At 37.2% G+C, this 14,093-nt stretch overlaps 1 protein-coding gene across 2 annotated transcripts in view; it reads left to right on the forward strand.

Moving 5' to 3' along the window:
- ephb1 (EPH receptor B1) overlaps window positions 1–14,093 on the forward strand; it is a 223,440-nt gene that overhangs the window by 191,115 nt on the left and 18,232 nt on the right. For both annotated transcript variants that reach the window (XM_015373231.1, XM_015373230.1), the window contains exon 12: window positions 313–528. In XM_015373231.1, the coding sequence (XP_015228717.1) occupies window positions 313–528 (216 nt within the window). The remainder of the gene's footprint in view (window positions 1–312; window positions 529–14,093) is intronic.

Genomic DNA, 14,093 nt, shown 5'->3' on the forward strand with positions numbered 1-14,093 from the left:
CCAAGACACACATCCATTCACACACAGACTCACACCTAATGACATTTAGAGAAGCCAATTAACAGTCATGTTTTTGGACTGTCGGAGTACCTGGAGAGAACCCACACATGCACAGGGAGTACATGCAAACTCCATGCAGAAAGACTTGGGCCAGAAATCGAACGAGGAACGTTCTTGCTACAACCGTGCCACCATCAAGCCCCTGAACTAAATGTATTAATTATACCGTAGTTGGCTGCATCTTGTGTGGTCAGCCTTGCAAATATAGCATCTAGTAAGCAATTTTCCTTTAATTTCATCTCTTACCTCCAGCAAAACGATGGTCAGTTTACAGTGATCCAGTTGGTGGGAATGCTTCGGGGCATATCAGCAGGGATGAAATACCTCTCGGAAATGAATTATGTGCATCGAGACCTTGCTGCACGGAACATCCTTGTCAATAGCAACTTGGTGTGCAAAGTTTCTGACTTTGGTCTGTCACGCTATCTGCAAGAAGACACATCGGATCCAAGCTACACCAGCTCTCTAGTGAGTACTTTTAATTCTCTTTTTTAATTTGTTTCTGTGCACTGTGTAATCCTCCTTGACTAATCTAGTAGTTATAATTTAAAGTCCCCATGGATTTTTTTCAAGTGACATGTACAGCAACTTTAAATCACCCTTCCGACCAAAACATGTCAGTCAAGTTTTGACTTTGACAATATCTCTTTCTTTCTTGAAGCCCTTTCACCTTTTCAGAACAATTCATTTTAAAGAACTGTCTCTCTTTTTTATTATAACCACTCTTGTGCTTTTTCCGCTACTGTGCAAATCATGGCCCTGAGGTCTGTCAAGTCTTCATTAGCGTGGAGACAAGCCTCCTCTGGGAAGGCTCCTCTCTTGTTGGTATGCCCAAAGAGCAGAGAAACCAAAGGCCATTGCAGCCTTTCAAAATGACATCTCCTACCTCTTTCTCTCACTCTCTCTTGCCTTCCCTCATCCTCCTCACTCGCTCCTCATTTATTATTACTGGGTCATCATGGGAGGCTTTGGCTCCTCATTAACTCCTCCACACTACAGATCTGTAATTATTAGCAGCCATCATTAGTTCATCTTCTGCCTCTTCTTTTCCTAATTCAAAACACACTTTTACCCCCTTAAAAACACACAGGTCCAGGTCATTAGGAAGCGAGACATGTCTCAGGTTGCACAGGCAACTTTAAGTGTTTGTGTGTGCGCACCAGCTTGTATGTAAAAGTCTTTGTGTGTGTTTCTTCCTATGACTGTGCTTATATTGTCACGTCATTGACTATTCTTAAGTCTTTATTGCAAATTAAGTTGTTTACTGCTTTTTGTGGCACGTGTTTCTATCTGCTATTGCTTTAAATAGACCTCATTTGTTAGAATATGTTTACACAATAAGGTTACATTTTTAAGATATACAGAAATTACTTGAGAAGTACCTGTACAGTATTGTGATACTCTAATGACTAATATGCTATTTCACACATAGTGAATCGCTTTATTAAGATTATATTTCACAAAAATATATCCAAAGCTAAGCATGACAACAAGATAGATACTTTTACATTTTGATATAAATAATTCAATTTTTACCACACCTGTCTAGTAATTGCGGAGAACTTGCTATAACAACTATAAACATGTAGGTAATTTTGATAAAATGATCTCTCATTTATTATACAGAAATATGTTATCAAAACAGTTTAACAAAATACAAACATATTTTAATGTTTTAACCCCGTAGACAAATTGGGCCTGTACAGTATTTAGAATCATTTTTCAAATTCTTGATTGACTTTAATTGCATATTGATAGTAATGCCTGTAATGCAGTAGCAGATTTTCTAAATGTCTTTAACTTTAAGTAACATGTTTCTATTGTACCTTAGTTTTTTGTTATGTGCTACACATTAATGATGTACAAGTTGAACAGGTTCATGTCAGTGACCACAGCTGCATTTCCTTTTATAAATGTCTTGTCACATACTATGACTATAAAAACATTACCAAACACAAATATATGTTAATATATGTTATTTCACTCACAATGTCTCCTTTAACTTTTATACAGATGACATTCAGCTATCTTGTTCAATTAATTGTTCTTGCAAGTCACTTAAAACAACTTGTCTGAATTATTTTTGTTGTTGTGTTGTTTTATACCACATGGTGACAGCCCAATTGAAATAGTACAGACTTTGCCTGAAAGCCAGAATAGTTAAGGGAAGCTTACCATTTTAAACGAGCCTGTATGTTCTAAGAAGAGTGGTCCAATATACAGTAAGAATTATGCCAGAATATTTCTGAAAACTTCAAAAAGTTCATGGCATTTCTAAGATTAGCTAATAAAAATGTCTAAACATTTTAGATGGGGTGCATTTAATGTATTATTTGGTCCTTAAGTATCAATCCATTCATCCTCTGTTGCTTATCTGTCAGGGTCATGGTTTGTGGCTATGAAAAAATGGTGAGGTACACCCTGGTCAGGTCAGCAGTCCATCCCATGGCAACCCCTAGGCAGAAAACAACACACACCCAAGGGTAATTTAGTGTAACTAATTAAGGTAACTGTCATGATTTCAATTCAGTTCAGTTTATTTATATAGTGCCAGTTCAAAAAAACATCTCAAATCACTTTCCAGAGACAATACTGTAACATTGGTTAGGAAAACCAGTTGACCGCATCCAGTTGATTGACTTGCAAGACCTGCTCCTCCTGGATAGCTTGCAGCAGCAATTTTCAATTGCATTATATCGTTGACTCTTCAGCGATCCCTCAAACCAATCATGCATGTAGCGACAGTGAAGAGGAAAACTCCCTTTTAACAGGAAGAAACCTTTAGCAGAACCGAGCTCAGTGTGAGCGGCCATCTACTGACAGCGACTGGGGCTCAAGGACTAATCCTGACCCTTAGTCCCTAAATCTGGTTTCTAGCCAGAAAGAATATTGTGATATTCAAAACAGAATGCAAACTTTTACCCAGAACTGTAGTTGTACCAGAAATGCTTTAATGATTATGTCAGGGTTTTTTTTTTTTATCTTGTTTCTCTCACAGTGGATGGTTACACATCAAACAAACAAAAAATATAATTTGGGTTCTCATCTCAAGCAGAAATTTATAAAACTGAAACTAGGAATTGCTTGTAGAATAAAATTGGTTTTACAAAAAGGCACCACTGGTTTTATCTCTAAATGTATTTTTTGGTAATAGTTTAGAATTACTGTTTAAAAGGTAGACACCATTATCATTTTTATATGTAATGAAATCATAAAAAACAGGAATACATACTGTACATATTGTCATTCCAAGCTCTTGGTAGATTATTTTTATTCGAAACTACATTTCCAAAAAAAAAAAAAAAAACACCTTTACATTTTTTTATCACTTCTGTCTCGTGATAACATTATTTTTGTTTAACTGCTGGGTTTTAAGTGCATAGGGGCTTTCCCTAAACACAAACATGATTTTGTGAGTCTAACTGAAATGAATTTGTGAACGACCCTTTCACTCTGCGAACGTTTAGATAACATAGCTAAAAATGTCTTAAATATATTTTACAAGTTTCTGGTAACATTAAAGACCCTGTATCCCCTGTAAGGTATGTTTTTTTCATAAGAACTTTACCTAAGAAACCCTCTTTAGTTTATGCTGCAAGCAAACAAATCCACTATGGAGGGAAACTACATGTTCACACAATATTTAAGTCTAGAAAACTTACTTTGTGCTTTTTAATCTGAATCAATATGTTAGATCATATGCCTTTTTGGAAAAGTATTCTTTTATTATTTTTACAATGCAGGTTTTTTTGTTAATCCATGCATTAAAAATGCAAAATGTAATGTTATAATATAATGGGCAGAAATTACATATCTCCATGAGGCTCGTTACAATTTGAGGCAATTATCACAATATGTGGTCATAGTCGCTTTTTATTGTGTTTTGATATCTGAATTTATTACATATTAAATATTCTGATTTTACCAAGCTTAAGGTAGAAATTTATGTATAATACCCTCATATTTATTTGTGCCACCTTTTATTTCAATCAGCCTTGACCTGTTTCTCACCTACCCCATTCTTTTTTCAAACTGACAGCCTCCAGGGGCCCCACACACTGGTTCACAGAAATACCTGAGAATGAAAAGTTGAATATATTTTACAGAACTGTCATGGGGTTTCTTCTTTTGAAATATCTTCATGGCATACAATGTAAGCATGTACTTCGTGGTGGGACTGTATATCTTATGAATAAATGAATGCAATCCTGAATATGTTATTCTATAGAGGGTTTATTTTAGGATGAGCATCAGAGGTATCAAAACACTTGCAAACCTTGAGATCAAAAACACTTGGGTGTCCTGTGAATTGGTGCTACACAGGGACAAAAAGAGTTCTCTAAATAAACTATCCTAGTCTAAAATTAGGATAGTTAAAAAGGCAATGATATAAAATAAGTTTGAGTTTTGTTTTGCATTTCAAACCATCTTGATGAAAACATTGTACCAACCAATCGGCAAGTGTTGATTGCCAAGGTTGGATGAGCAGTAGTTTTTTCTAAGCCAAAGAGAGCTAATTGCTCCCTAGGAATAGCATGCTTTGTATCCTTGACCCCTGCAGCTAAACCTAGCTAAATAGGTATTACTTAACAACAAAGAGAAGCAGCACCTCAGCTGTTTGCGCTACTGAGCTGGCTAATATAATAGGATTTAAAAGGATTGGGGTATAGATTGTGGTCAGTGTTTTGATGTTCGCTAATGGAAAACTGTACGTACAAGTCTATTTGAAGGCCTTATCTTGAAAAACGACAGACCAAAAGAGCTGTGTGATGGCAAGATACTGAAGGTTATTGACGAGGAGAGATTTAATTTTTAAAGGTACTGTTTTAGCAAAATAAGTCAATTTTAAATTTGATTACAACCCAATATATAGCTAAGTGCTGCATAACATGCTGCCTCTACTATCCAACTGCAGTTAGGCTATTATATAAATAAAAATCTAACCAAAGAAAAACACTTGTGACTCTAACATGCCTAGAAATGTGAAGACCAGAGAGACCACACACATGGAACGAGCACTGCAGGATGTTTTGGTCCCTTTTGTAATTAAGGTGCATGTATCTCATGTCCTTCACTTTACAGGCTACGTGGTTATGACCTCACACTTTAACCAATCTGTGAGCAAGACCTGCATTGCAGACAAGGACAACAGAATAAGGAAATTAAACTGCACTGACTGTCAGTGATTTACATACTAAGCAATGGCCTCCTCTAGCAAATTCATCACCACTCTCTCTGCTGCTTTTCTAATTTTTTCTGCAATTCTGGGCACACCAATTACAGAGCCTGCAGTGTGATGCTGGATCATGGTTGGGAGGGCATGCTGGTAATTGTGTTAACCCTGGATGTGGGTTCACTGTGGAGCAGTGTTGTGGAGTTAAAGACAGAAGGAGGCTGTCCTCCCTCTCTGTTGGCTGCTCACCAAAGTCATGATTAATTAGGCTTACAAAACAATACTTGAACTGCACTGGTCTTGCAAAGGTGCCTTGTGTTAATTATTTTAAAGGCTTTAGTCTTTGGATGGATTCATATTCAAGTCACACTTTTGTTTTGCTTTTTGCTTATTTCTTTACAGCAACACTTCATTTTTTATTTGTTGTTTTGTTATGAACGAACCACCATGTTGGGCAGAATAAAAGACATGAATTTGCATATTTATCGGTTTCCTTTTGAATCCAGTAAATGAGGTATAAGTCCTTAACCGGGTTTGCAAAGATAAAACTTTTGATACGTGTATTCAGCTTAATCCATATTCCATTCTCTAAATTGTATCCATCTATCCATCCATCCATTTTTTGAGATTAACGAGGATTTTTGTTCCAGAAGAACAAAGTAACATGTAGTTTAAAGGGATAGTTCAGATTTTTGGACATGAAGTTGTATGAAATGTTCACCGTCTGTAGCTGAGATGTAACAGTGTCACTACAATCACAGTTCCTCTTGCTATGAGAAACGGCTGGTACAGTAATGCATTGGGGAAAGAGTAGTTCTGGTACTGTATGGGGGTGCCAATAAGCAATGTTTTTTACGGTAGAAAAAATATACATCACTCTGAAGCGTAGGTGCGGAAGACAGTTACTGAGAAGAGAAATAATTAAAGATTTAGTGTTAACAGCTATCAACACAGCCGGACAGTTAAGTTGTTTACAAAAGTGAACTATTAGGCCATTATATGTAATATGTACAATATGTACCAGTCCTACATTATGTATATGTCCTTTATATATAACCACAGCTCAAACACCTACCTAGGGTTGTGACACAGCCCCACATCTCAGCTGTTGTAAACAAGTAGACAAGCGTTTTTTTAAACAAAATAGAAGATAGTGAAAATAACGTTGACGAAGGATGAAGAAGGTAATGGTTTGAAAAGTGGCTTTTTTAATAACTGTTTTAATTTATCTCTAGAAACCATGTTGGTTATACTCCCTTAGGCTGGTGAAGATTCTCTGTCATCCAGGACATAGTCATTCCAAAAAAGTTAAAAAACAAACCACTGGACTTTGTTCTCCAAGAGTGAAGACATTCCCCTCCCCATCCAGACAGCTTTCTCAATTTAAAATGTCTGGAGTAACGTTGAGTTCCAGGCTTACGTATAGAGTAGCCCAACAAAAGCCTTGTTATAGCTTAGAAAACAGGTCCAGCACCTGCAAAAGCCCAATGTAAAGGGGAGTCGTTAGGGTCGTTGTAGGCCATGCTAAACAGGCGAGATGTTTGAATGTTTGATTCCCTACATGGCGATGAGGATTGAGATGATAGTGGTGATGAATCAATTCTAACGCTGCATTGTAGGTTTTAAACGAATAGTACACCCAAAACATGATTAGCCTTCATTTTCTACTCACCCCCATGCTGAACAACACTCTGGAGTACTTTTTTGATATCTCAAATGCATCTGGAGATCTGGGAGGCTTCTTGCTGTCTGCTGACATTCAAATAATGGAGGTCTATGGTGCCCGAGACAGAAAGGTCCATAAAAGTCCACAAAAAACGTGTCAATATTCCTCCATACTGGTCGTCCAATGTATTCCAAGTGTCCTGAGTGGGTAGCATCCAGAATTTACTCGAAACAAAGTCATTTAGAATGTTTTTAGAGCATAAACAGTAGTGTATAGGATTTCCTGAAAGCGCGCACATGCGCGATCACGACGCTACGGAAGCCGGCACACCAAACCAGATGAAAGTGCGCATTCAGCGTCTGCTCTTCCAATAATGCAAGCGTAGAAGAAGAAATGTGCCGTTTACCTGTGCAAAGAAAGAAACAACGAAAGAAAAATGTCTGAGGACTTTAGTGTTGAGGAAGAGCATGAGTTCTTTGCCGAGCTGAATGCGCTGGTTTGGTCTGCCGGCTTCCGTAGCGTCGTGATCGCGCATGTGCGCGCTTTCAGGAAATCCTATACACTACTGTTTATGCTCTAAAAACATTCTAAATGACTTCGTTTCGAGTAAATTCTGGATGCTACCCACTCAGGAAACTTGGAATACATTGGACGAGAAGTATGGAGGAATATTGAAACGTTTTTTGTGGACTTTTATGGACCTTTCTGCCTCGGCACTGGGCACCTCCATTATTTGAATGTCAGCAGACAGCAAGAAGCCTCCCAGATCTCCAGATGCATTTGAGATATCAAAAAAGTACTCCAGAGTGTTGTTCAGCATGGGGGTGAGTAGAAAATGAAGGCTAATCATGTTTTGGGTGTACTATTCCTTTAAGGTTGTTTTTTCTCTCTTAACATAAATGGCTTCCTCCACACCACTTTCAAACCACCTGTCTTCTTTGTCCAAAATGTAAACATCTTGGTCCTCAAACGAATGTCCTTTGACCTTAAGGTGTAGGTGGACAGCAGAGTCTTGTCCCGAGGAGGTAGCTTGACTGTGTTCAGCCATGTGTCTCTGGAGAGGTTATTTGGTTTCTCCAGTATAAAAAATCTGCATATTCCTCACTGCATAGAACTGCATACACCACTCCGCTCACCTTAGCTCTCTCCGCTCCCTTACCTTCAGCACAATCACTGCCTCTCCCCAGCACTCACAGCTGACACTGCCTTCAGTCAGAATGCACCTTTACAGACAGTCCCCTCTGTGTCTTTAAACGTGTTTGTGTTTTTGCTATTGTATTTGTTTGTGTCACTGATGCTGAGAAAGGCTGAAATGCATGGTCACATAAAGCCTGTAACAAAGCTATCCGTCAAATCCCTGTGACCTGAATGACATTCTTTCAGCTTCACCTCAGTGCTTACACTATTGGGACTGCCCTGCTGTTTCTATTGTTTGTTTGTTTGCCATCACTGTTATTATTTTAAAGGCAAAAGCAAACACAATAACATGCATCTTTGTTAGCTGTACATTAATTATAAACTCACAGTTCAGGAGATAAAATCAGTGAATAAGGTGAAAGTGTATAACAACAATATGGATGTTTTTTTTTTTTCTCTGCATTTTTATTTTTCTGCATTATCGTTGTAGAGAAACACAACCACAGTCCTTTGACATAGCACTTTTAACTCACTTAACACCATAAAAGCTGACTGTAACTCATTTGTAGTTGTACAGAAGGCAACACTCCCCTTTCAAGGATGTCTTTACTTTTCCTTAACAATGATCAAACATGATCTGCTTCTGGAGATGAAACCAATCAAACTGAAAATTGAAAATGTTTTTTTCTTTCATCTTAATTTGATGTCTAAAGGGAAAACTTGTCTTATTACAGCAGAGATTAAGATGAATAAAGCAGCATTTCATCTCCACTGGTTGATATAAGAAGAGGCATAGGCAAGAGTTCACATGTTATGAAGCAGTTTTAGGTGGTAAGAAAAAAAGAAGAAACATAATACATACCTTGTCTCTCCAACAAAGTGTACTCTTTTGGATAAATTACTCTTCTGAGATTTATACCTTCTGTCCTATTTGCACAGTCAGTATAAGCAGGGCTTTGATTTGCCATCTGTGACGGTTTGTCTGTATTTGCATTCTCACAATGAAACAAGTCATGCTCACATAATACTGCTTACTAAATCAGAGGAAGATGTACCTGATTTATTTTAAGGGTCTCTATAAAGGTGCACCAATGCAGAATCCTAAATGAAAGAGGAGAGATTTATTATTCTGGTTTATCAAAACCAGACTTTTTCAAACAGTGGTATCAGCAGCCAATATTTGTTTCTCTTGACTGTGTTAACTTCTGGATTTAAAAAAAAATGAGGGTGAAGAAATCAAAACTCAATATTGCCTTTATCTCTTTATTAATCCAAGTTAATCTAAGGGTACATAGTATTTATGTTTCTGGGTAGTGGCACTGTCTATAGGGGTAGAGATGTGGTCCAGTAAAATATTGAACATCATTGAAACAGGGGAGATAGTCATATTGTCCAATGTGGGAGAGGGGTGTTGCTTTGTATGATCAAGTTTGGAGTTGAGATGGTCCAAAATCATGTCCCATCCAGTGTGGTAGGAGACATGTTGATGAAATCTTGGGAGGACTGTCTTCAAGTGGGAGTGGTTGAAGTCATCCATCCCATCCATCCATTTTCTGTAACGCTTATCCCTGCTGGGGTTGCAAGGGGCACTGGTGCCTATCTCCAGCTGTCAGTGGGCAAGAGCGAGGACAGGTCGCCAGTCTATTGCAGGGCAACACAGAGACAAACAGGACAAACAACTATTCACGCCCACACTCACACCTAAGGAGAATTTAGAGAAGCAAATTAACCTAAGTTATGTTTTTGTACCGTGGGAGGAAGCGGAGAGAACCCACACATGAACAGGCAGAACATGCAAACTCCATGCAGAAAGACCCCAGGCTGGGAACTGAACCCAGAAAGTTCTTGCTGTAAGGAAGCAGTGCTAGCCACTGTGCACTTTGCAGTCACCATGAGCAATAAACGCAGCCTAAGGTTGTATGATCTAGTGCTTGCTAATGGCTGCATAAGGTTTGTTCATGTCCAGGGTAGCAATAGCATCCACAGCTATATGCTGTGATGACAATGATGGAAGGGAATTATCTGCAATAATCAGATCAGTAGCTTACCACATTAGGTAAGCAGTATCTCTCACTAGTAGATGAGTGTTATTTATGTAAATACACAAACCTCTACCTCTGATGTTGTCACAGTCATTTTCTGTCCTGTTGGCTGAGTGTGTGAAACATCCTGTTAACTCAATAGCACTGTCTGGGCAACCATTGTTTAGTCATGTCTCAGTGAAAAAATAATTAACAGCCTAAAATTTGGTTATGAATGTCTAAAGTTGAGGACAAAAAATGGAACATTTATAAATTGAACGATTAAATGACCACATGCTCATGCCTAATTCTAAGATTTTGTCTCTGTAACAGTGCGCTTCTGAACAACCCTTACAGTAAAAAAAAAAAAAACAACAGGCTTTTCAGCATTTCCCAGTGCATGTCCCAGTTAGATTGGTGATTGTAATTTCTTATTTCCCAAATTCTCTAAAGGATCAGGGCCAAGGTCAACTTCTAAAATTAGATTTTAACACAGAAGACAGATAGATACTATTTGGATTATATTTCATGGTAAAATCTATGCTATAAAAACGGCCCGGTTTTAACACTTTGAGAAAACGATATGAACTATAATTATAAACTAAATGCATTTCAGTTTTACCAGTTCTGGTGGACATAAAAAAACATGTTGATAAATAAAAATAAAAAATCCAGAAGTGATATTTTGGGGCATTAAAATTTTGATTTTACTGTAAGATTGATGAATAGAGATTTTTCAAACTTAGGGTATATTCTCTAGTTCACCAATCATCCACTCTCTACAGAAGGTGATCCTTGTTGAATGTGAAACTGTTTAGTATCTGTAAAATGCATAATTCACTGATTAAATGTTTCTCTCGAATTTAAACATTTTTTTATGTCATACAGTACATGTTGGAATACCTGTTTTAGTTTTCATTAGACGTCATTGAAAAGAAAGCGAGAAAACTCACTGAGTGACTTAATTTTTTTTTTCTTTTCTTTGAGCTATTTTCTCTAAATCCCTCTGTCACTCATCCTTTCTGCCTCTTACTGCACTTACCCTTCACTCTCTTTTTCATTCTGTTTGGGCAGACATCCAGGGCAGATCGTTGCACTCAGGATTTCATTAAAACTATGTTGATGGAGCACTCTGCCCAGCCTAAGTAAATGTGCTCAAGCCCATTTGAGTGTGCATTGTTTGGAAATAGATTACTGAAGTTGGTGGAGTAAAGACATGGAGGGGAGGGGGGGGGCAGCTAGAAAGTTTTACATAGTTGACTCTCCAGATGGCTTAGAAAGTTGATTCAGAGTCCCTAAATGGCTCATATGAGAGGGAAAAAACTGGGTAAAAACAAGAAGCGATGGGCTCTTCTACAACAAGCTTATCTGGAAGATGGTAGTGACAACTGTTCAGTGTTCTGTGACGGGTATTTGTGTTCTAAATTTTGCCACTTTTCCCATACCGCTTATGGTTGACAGTCTACATGAAGTGATCTGCATATTAGTAGATTCACAGCTCACACTATCCTAAAATTCCTGACAGGTGTATTGTGTCCTGACCTCATGTAACACATTTATAAGAGACACCACATGCCACCTGACTACAAAATATTTATCTTTTGTTTTTCAGCCCCAGTTTTCAAAAGGAAATATTTATCTTAGGACAATAACTCTGAAACTGACAGTTCCCACACATTCGCTTTACTGTGACATTTCAGACTTATCACAAGCTGTCACAGCTGGTCACTACCTGTCAGAGGCAGCCACAACCAGGTGGAGCCAGTCACGTTCTTTAATCTCCCTATGTTGATGCAAAGATTAAAACGTGCTAAAATGTAGGCTTAAGGTTTTCTGGCCTAAAAGTTTGTGCAAATAAACCTAGATCTATCATCCACCATAAAAGAAGGAACTGAGTTGTTTTTCAGTTTTTTCATCTTCATTCACATATATTTCATGATTTCACATCCTTATGAAGACTTGCTTTTTATTTTAAGTGCCGAACTCATCAAGCAGAAAATGGAACCACCCAATATAGCTCAAAAATCAAGCACTGTGTGTCACCTACTTTAGTTATTATCCAGAGAGTTTGTGGGGTATATCATTGGATTTTTCTCCATTCGAGGTTGAGAAGTTTTGCTGCTGCAGTGACTATGAACTCTGGCTCATCTCCAGAGTCTGAGGTAGCTGTCCGAGATAGGAGTAGCAATATTTCTATGCAGTACTATCAGAAAACACATTCTTCTGTAAACAGCAGAATATAGGTTTTCTGGCTATAAAATCAGCCCAAACTCTTTGTTTTAGGTCATTTAAGGTTACCAAAATAGTATTCAAATTCCTAAAACCTGAATTTTTTGTTTTTATTCTATTAATTAAAATATGAACTTTACATGCAACAATAATATAATGTAATAAAGCAATACACAGTATGTTTTTGTATTTTATACATTTGGAAAGGCCAGTATGACAATATGATGGCTTTGCTACCTTGCGATAGGTTAATTTTGATGAACACAAAGCTTAAATATGCTAATTTAGTGCCTTTATTCACAGTGAAACAACTCTGTCAAAATTACTCAAAAGGTACCAGGAAAGAAGGAGTACAGTTTGCAAATGATTAAAGTTAACAAAGGCTTTTGTTTTTGGGGCATTATCTGACAAAGTTACATCTGTTCTGTCAGGAGCTGCTAGAGGGAAATCTTATACATATGAGTCACATATTATGGTTTTAAAGACAATGCAACAAAATTCTAAGAAACTGTCTGTTAGCTACTGAATTTAAAGAAAGTTTTCCCTCTCATTATTTTTTGCATTTGCAAATATAAATAATTTTTTATTCCTAATTGTTCTAAGAGACAAGTTAAATAAGTCCAAGAGAATGTTGGTTTGATGGTGGAAAGAAGCTAGTTATTAAACCTTTTATACACTATCTCTAAAAAAAAAATCTGGTTTGATCACCACAGAGCTTCCATCATATCAAAAGCACTTCAGTGTGTATGAATTCTATGCTTGTTTTTATTTTCTGTCTTCAGTGCCTAGATTTCATTGGCACAATGTATTTAGTGCTGAAGAAAGTCACTGTTTTTGCCCACCTCCTTTACCTTTCCCATGTTCATGATTTATTTAGCACTTCATGTTCTTAAGGAAGGGTTTTGGTAGAGATAACATGGCACAAAGGAGTAATTACTAAGAGGTGTGCATAGACATATGTGACTCAGTTGACTTGAAAATAATATAACTAATGTCTGTCCCACTGGTAGTGTGAAAACAGCTTTACTTCAAGCTATACTCTAGCTATTACAGCAACTCCCAGCTCCTATCTTAATAGGGTCCTGAGGCAACAGACCAGATGTACAAACTGAGGAAAACACGTAATGTCAAAGAGGGATTATAATGGACATTTTGCTCTGAGGAAGTTCTTTTTTTCTCGGTTACTCTGCATTTATCACCACAGTTGCATGCTTATTCAAGCACTGTATTTGGCATGAGGCATTTATCCAGAAAGAAAGATGATTGACCATTTTAAATGTTGCTACACATTATTTTGCTCAGGTTTCTATATCTTTTCCTGCTCTCAGACATAAGAAAGAGCAAGATACCTGTTCCAATATTGTAGTCCAACAAAGAAATTTATATATAAACTGAATTGATATGCAGAAAAATGTATTAAAGGAATTTAAATCAGTGAATTTTATACGGCCTGTATTCACTTATCGATCTCCTCCTCTGATACATGTTTTCCTTGCTTTCACCTAACAACATTGCTAAACTAGTTGGTTTTTCATTGCTTTACCCACTTTTTATTTCAAAACATGCTTTTGTGTCTAGTGAGAAGCCCTTTAGTTCAGTGTTTATATCTGCAGAGTATAGATGCTTTTTTAGTTGGTAAGGATTATGACGCATTTCTTTAGGAGGAACATAGCTAGAGGCAGAAAGATTCCCTCCAGCACTTTGACAAAGGTATCTAGTGAGTTTTATCAGCTTGTTTTTCATAAGAGCAGTAGAATATGATTGTATATGTATATATATATATATATATATATATATATATATATAT

This window comes from Cyprinodon variegatus, unplaced genomic scaffold, assembly GCF_000732505.1.
Source record: "Cyprinodon variegatus isolate N-32 unplaced genomic scaffold, C_variegatus-1.0 Scaffold83, whole genome shotgun sequence".
NCBI classification, from domain to species: domain Eukaryota; kingdom Metazoa; phylum Chordata; class Actinopteri; order Cyprinodontiformes; family Cyprinodontidae; genus Cyprinodon; species Cyprinodon variegatus.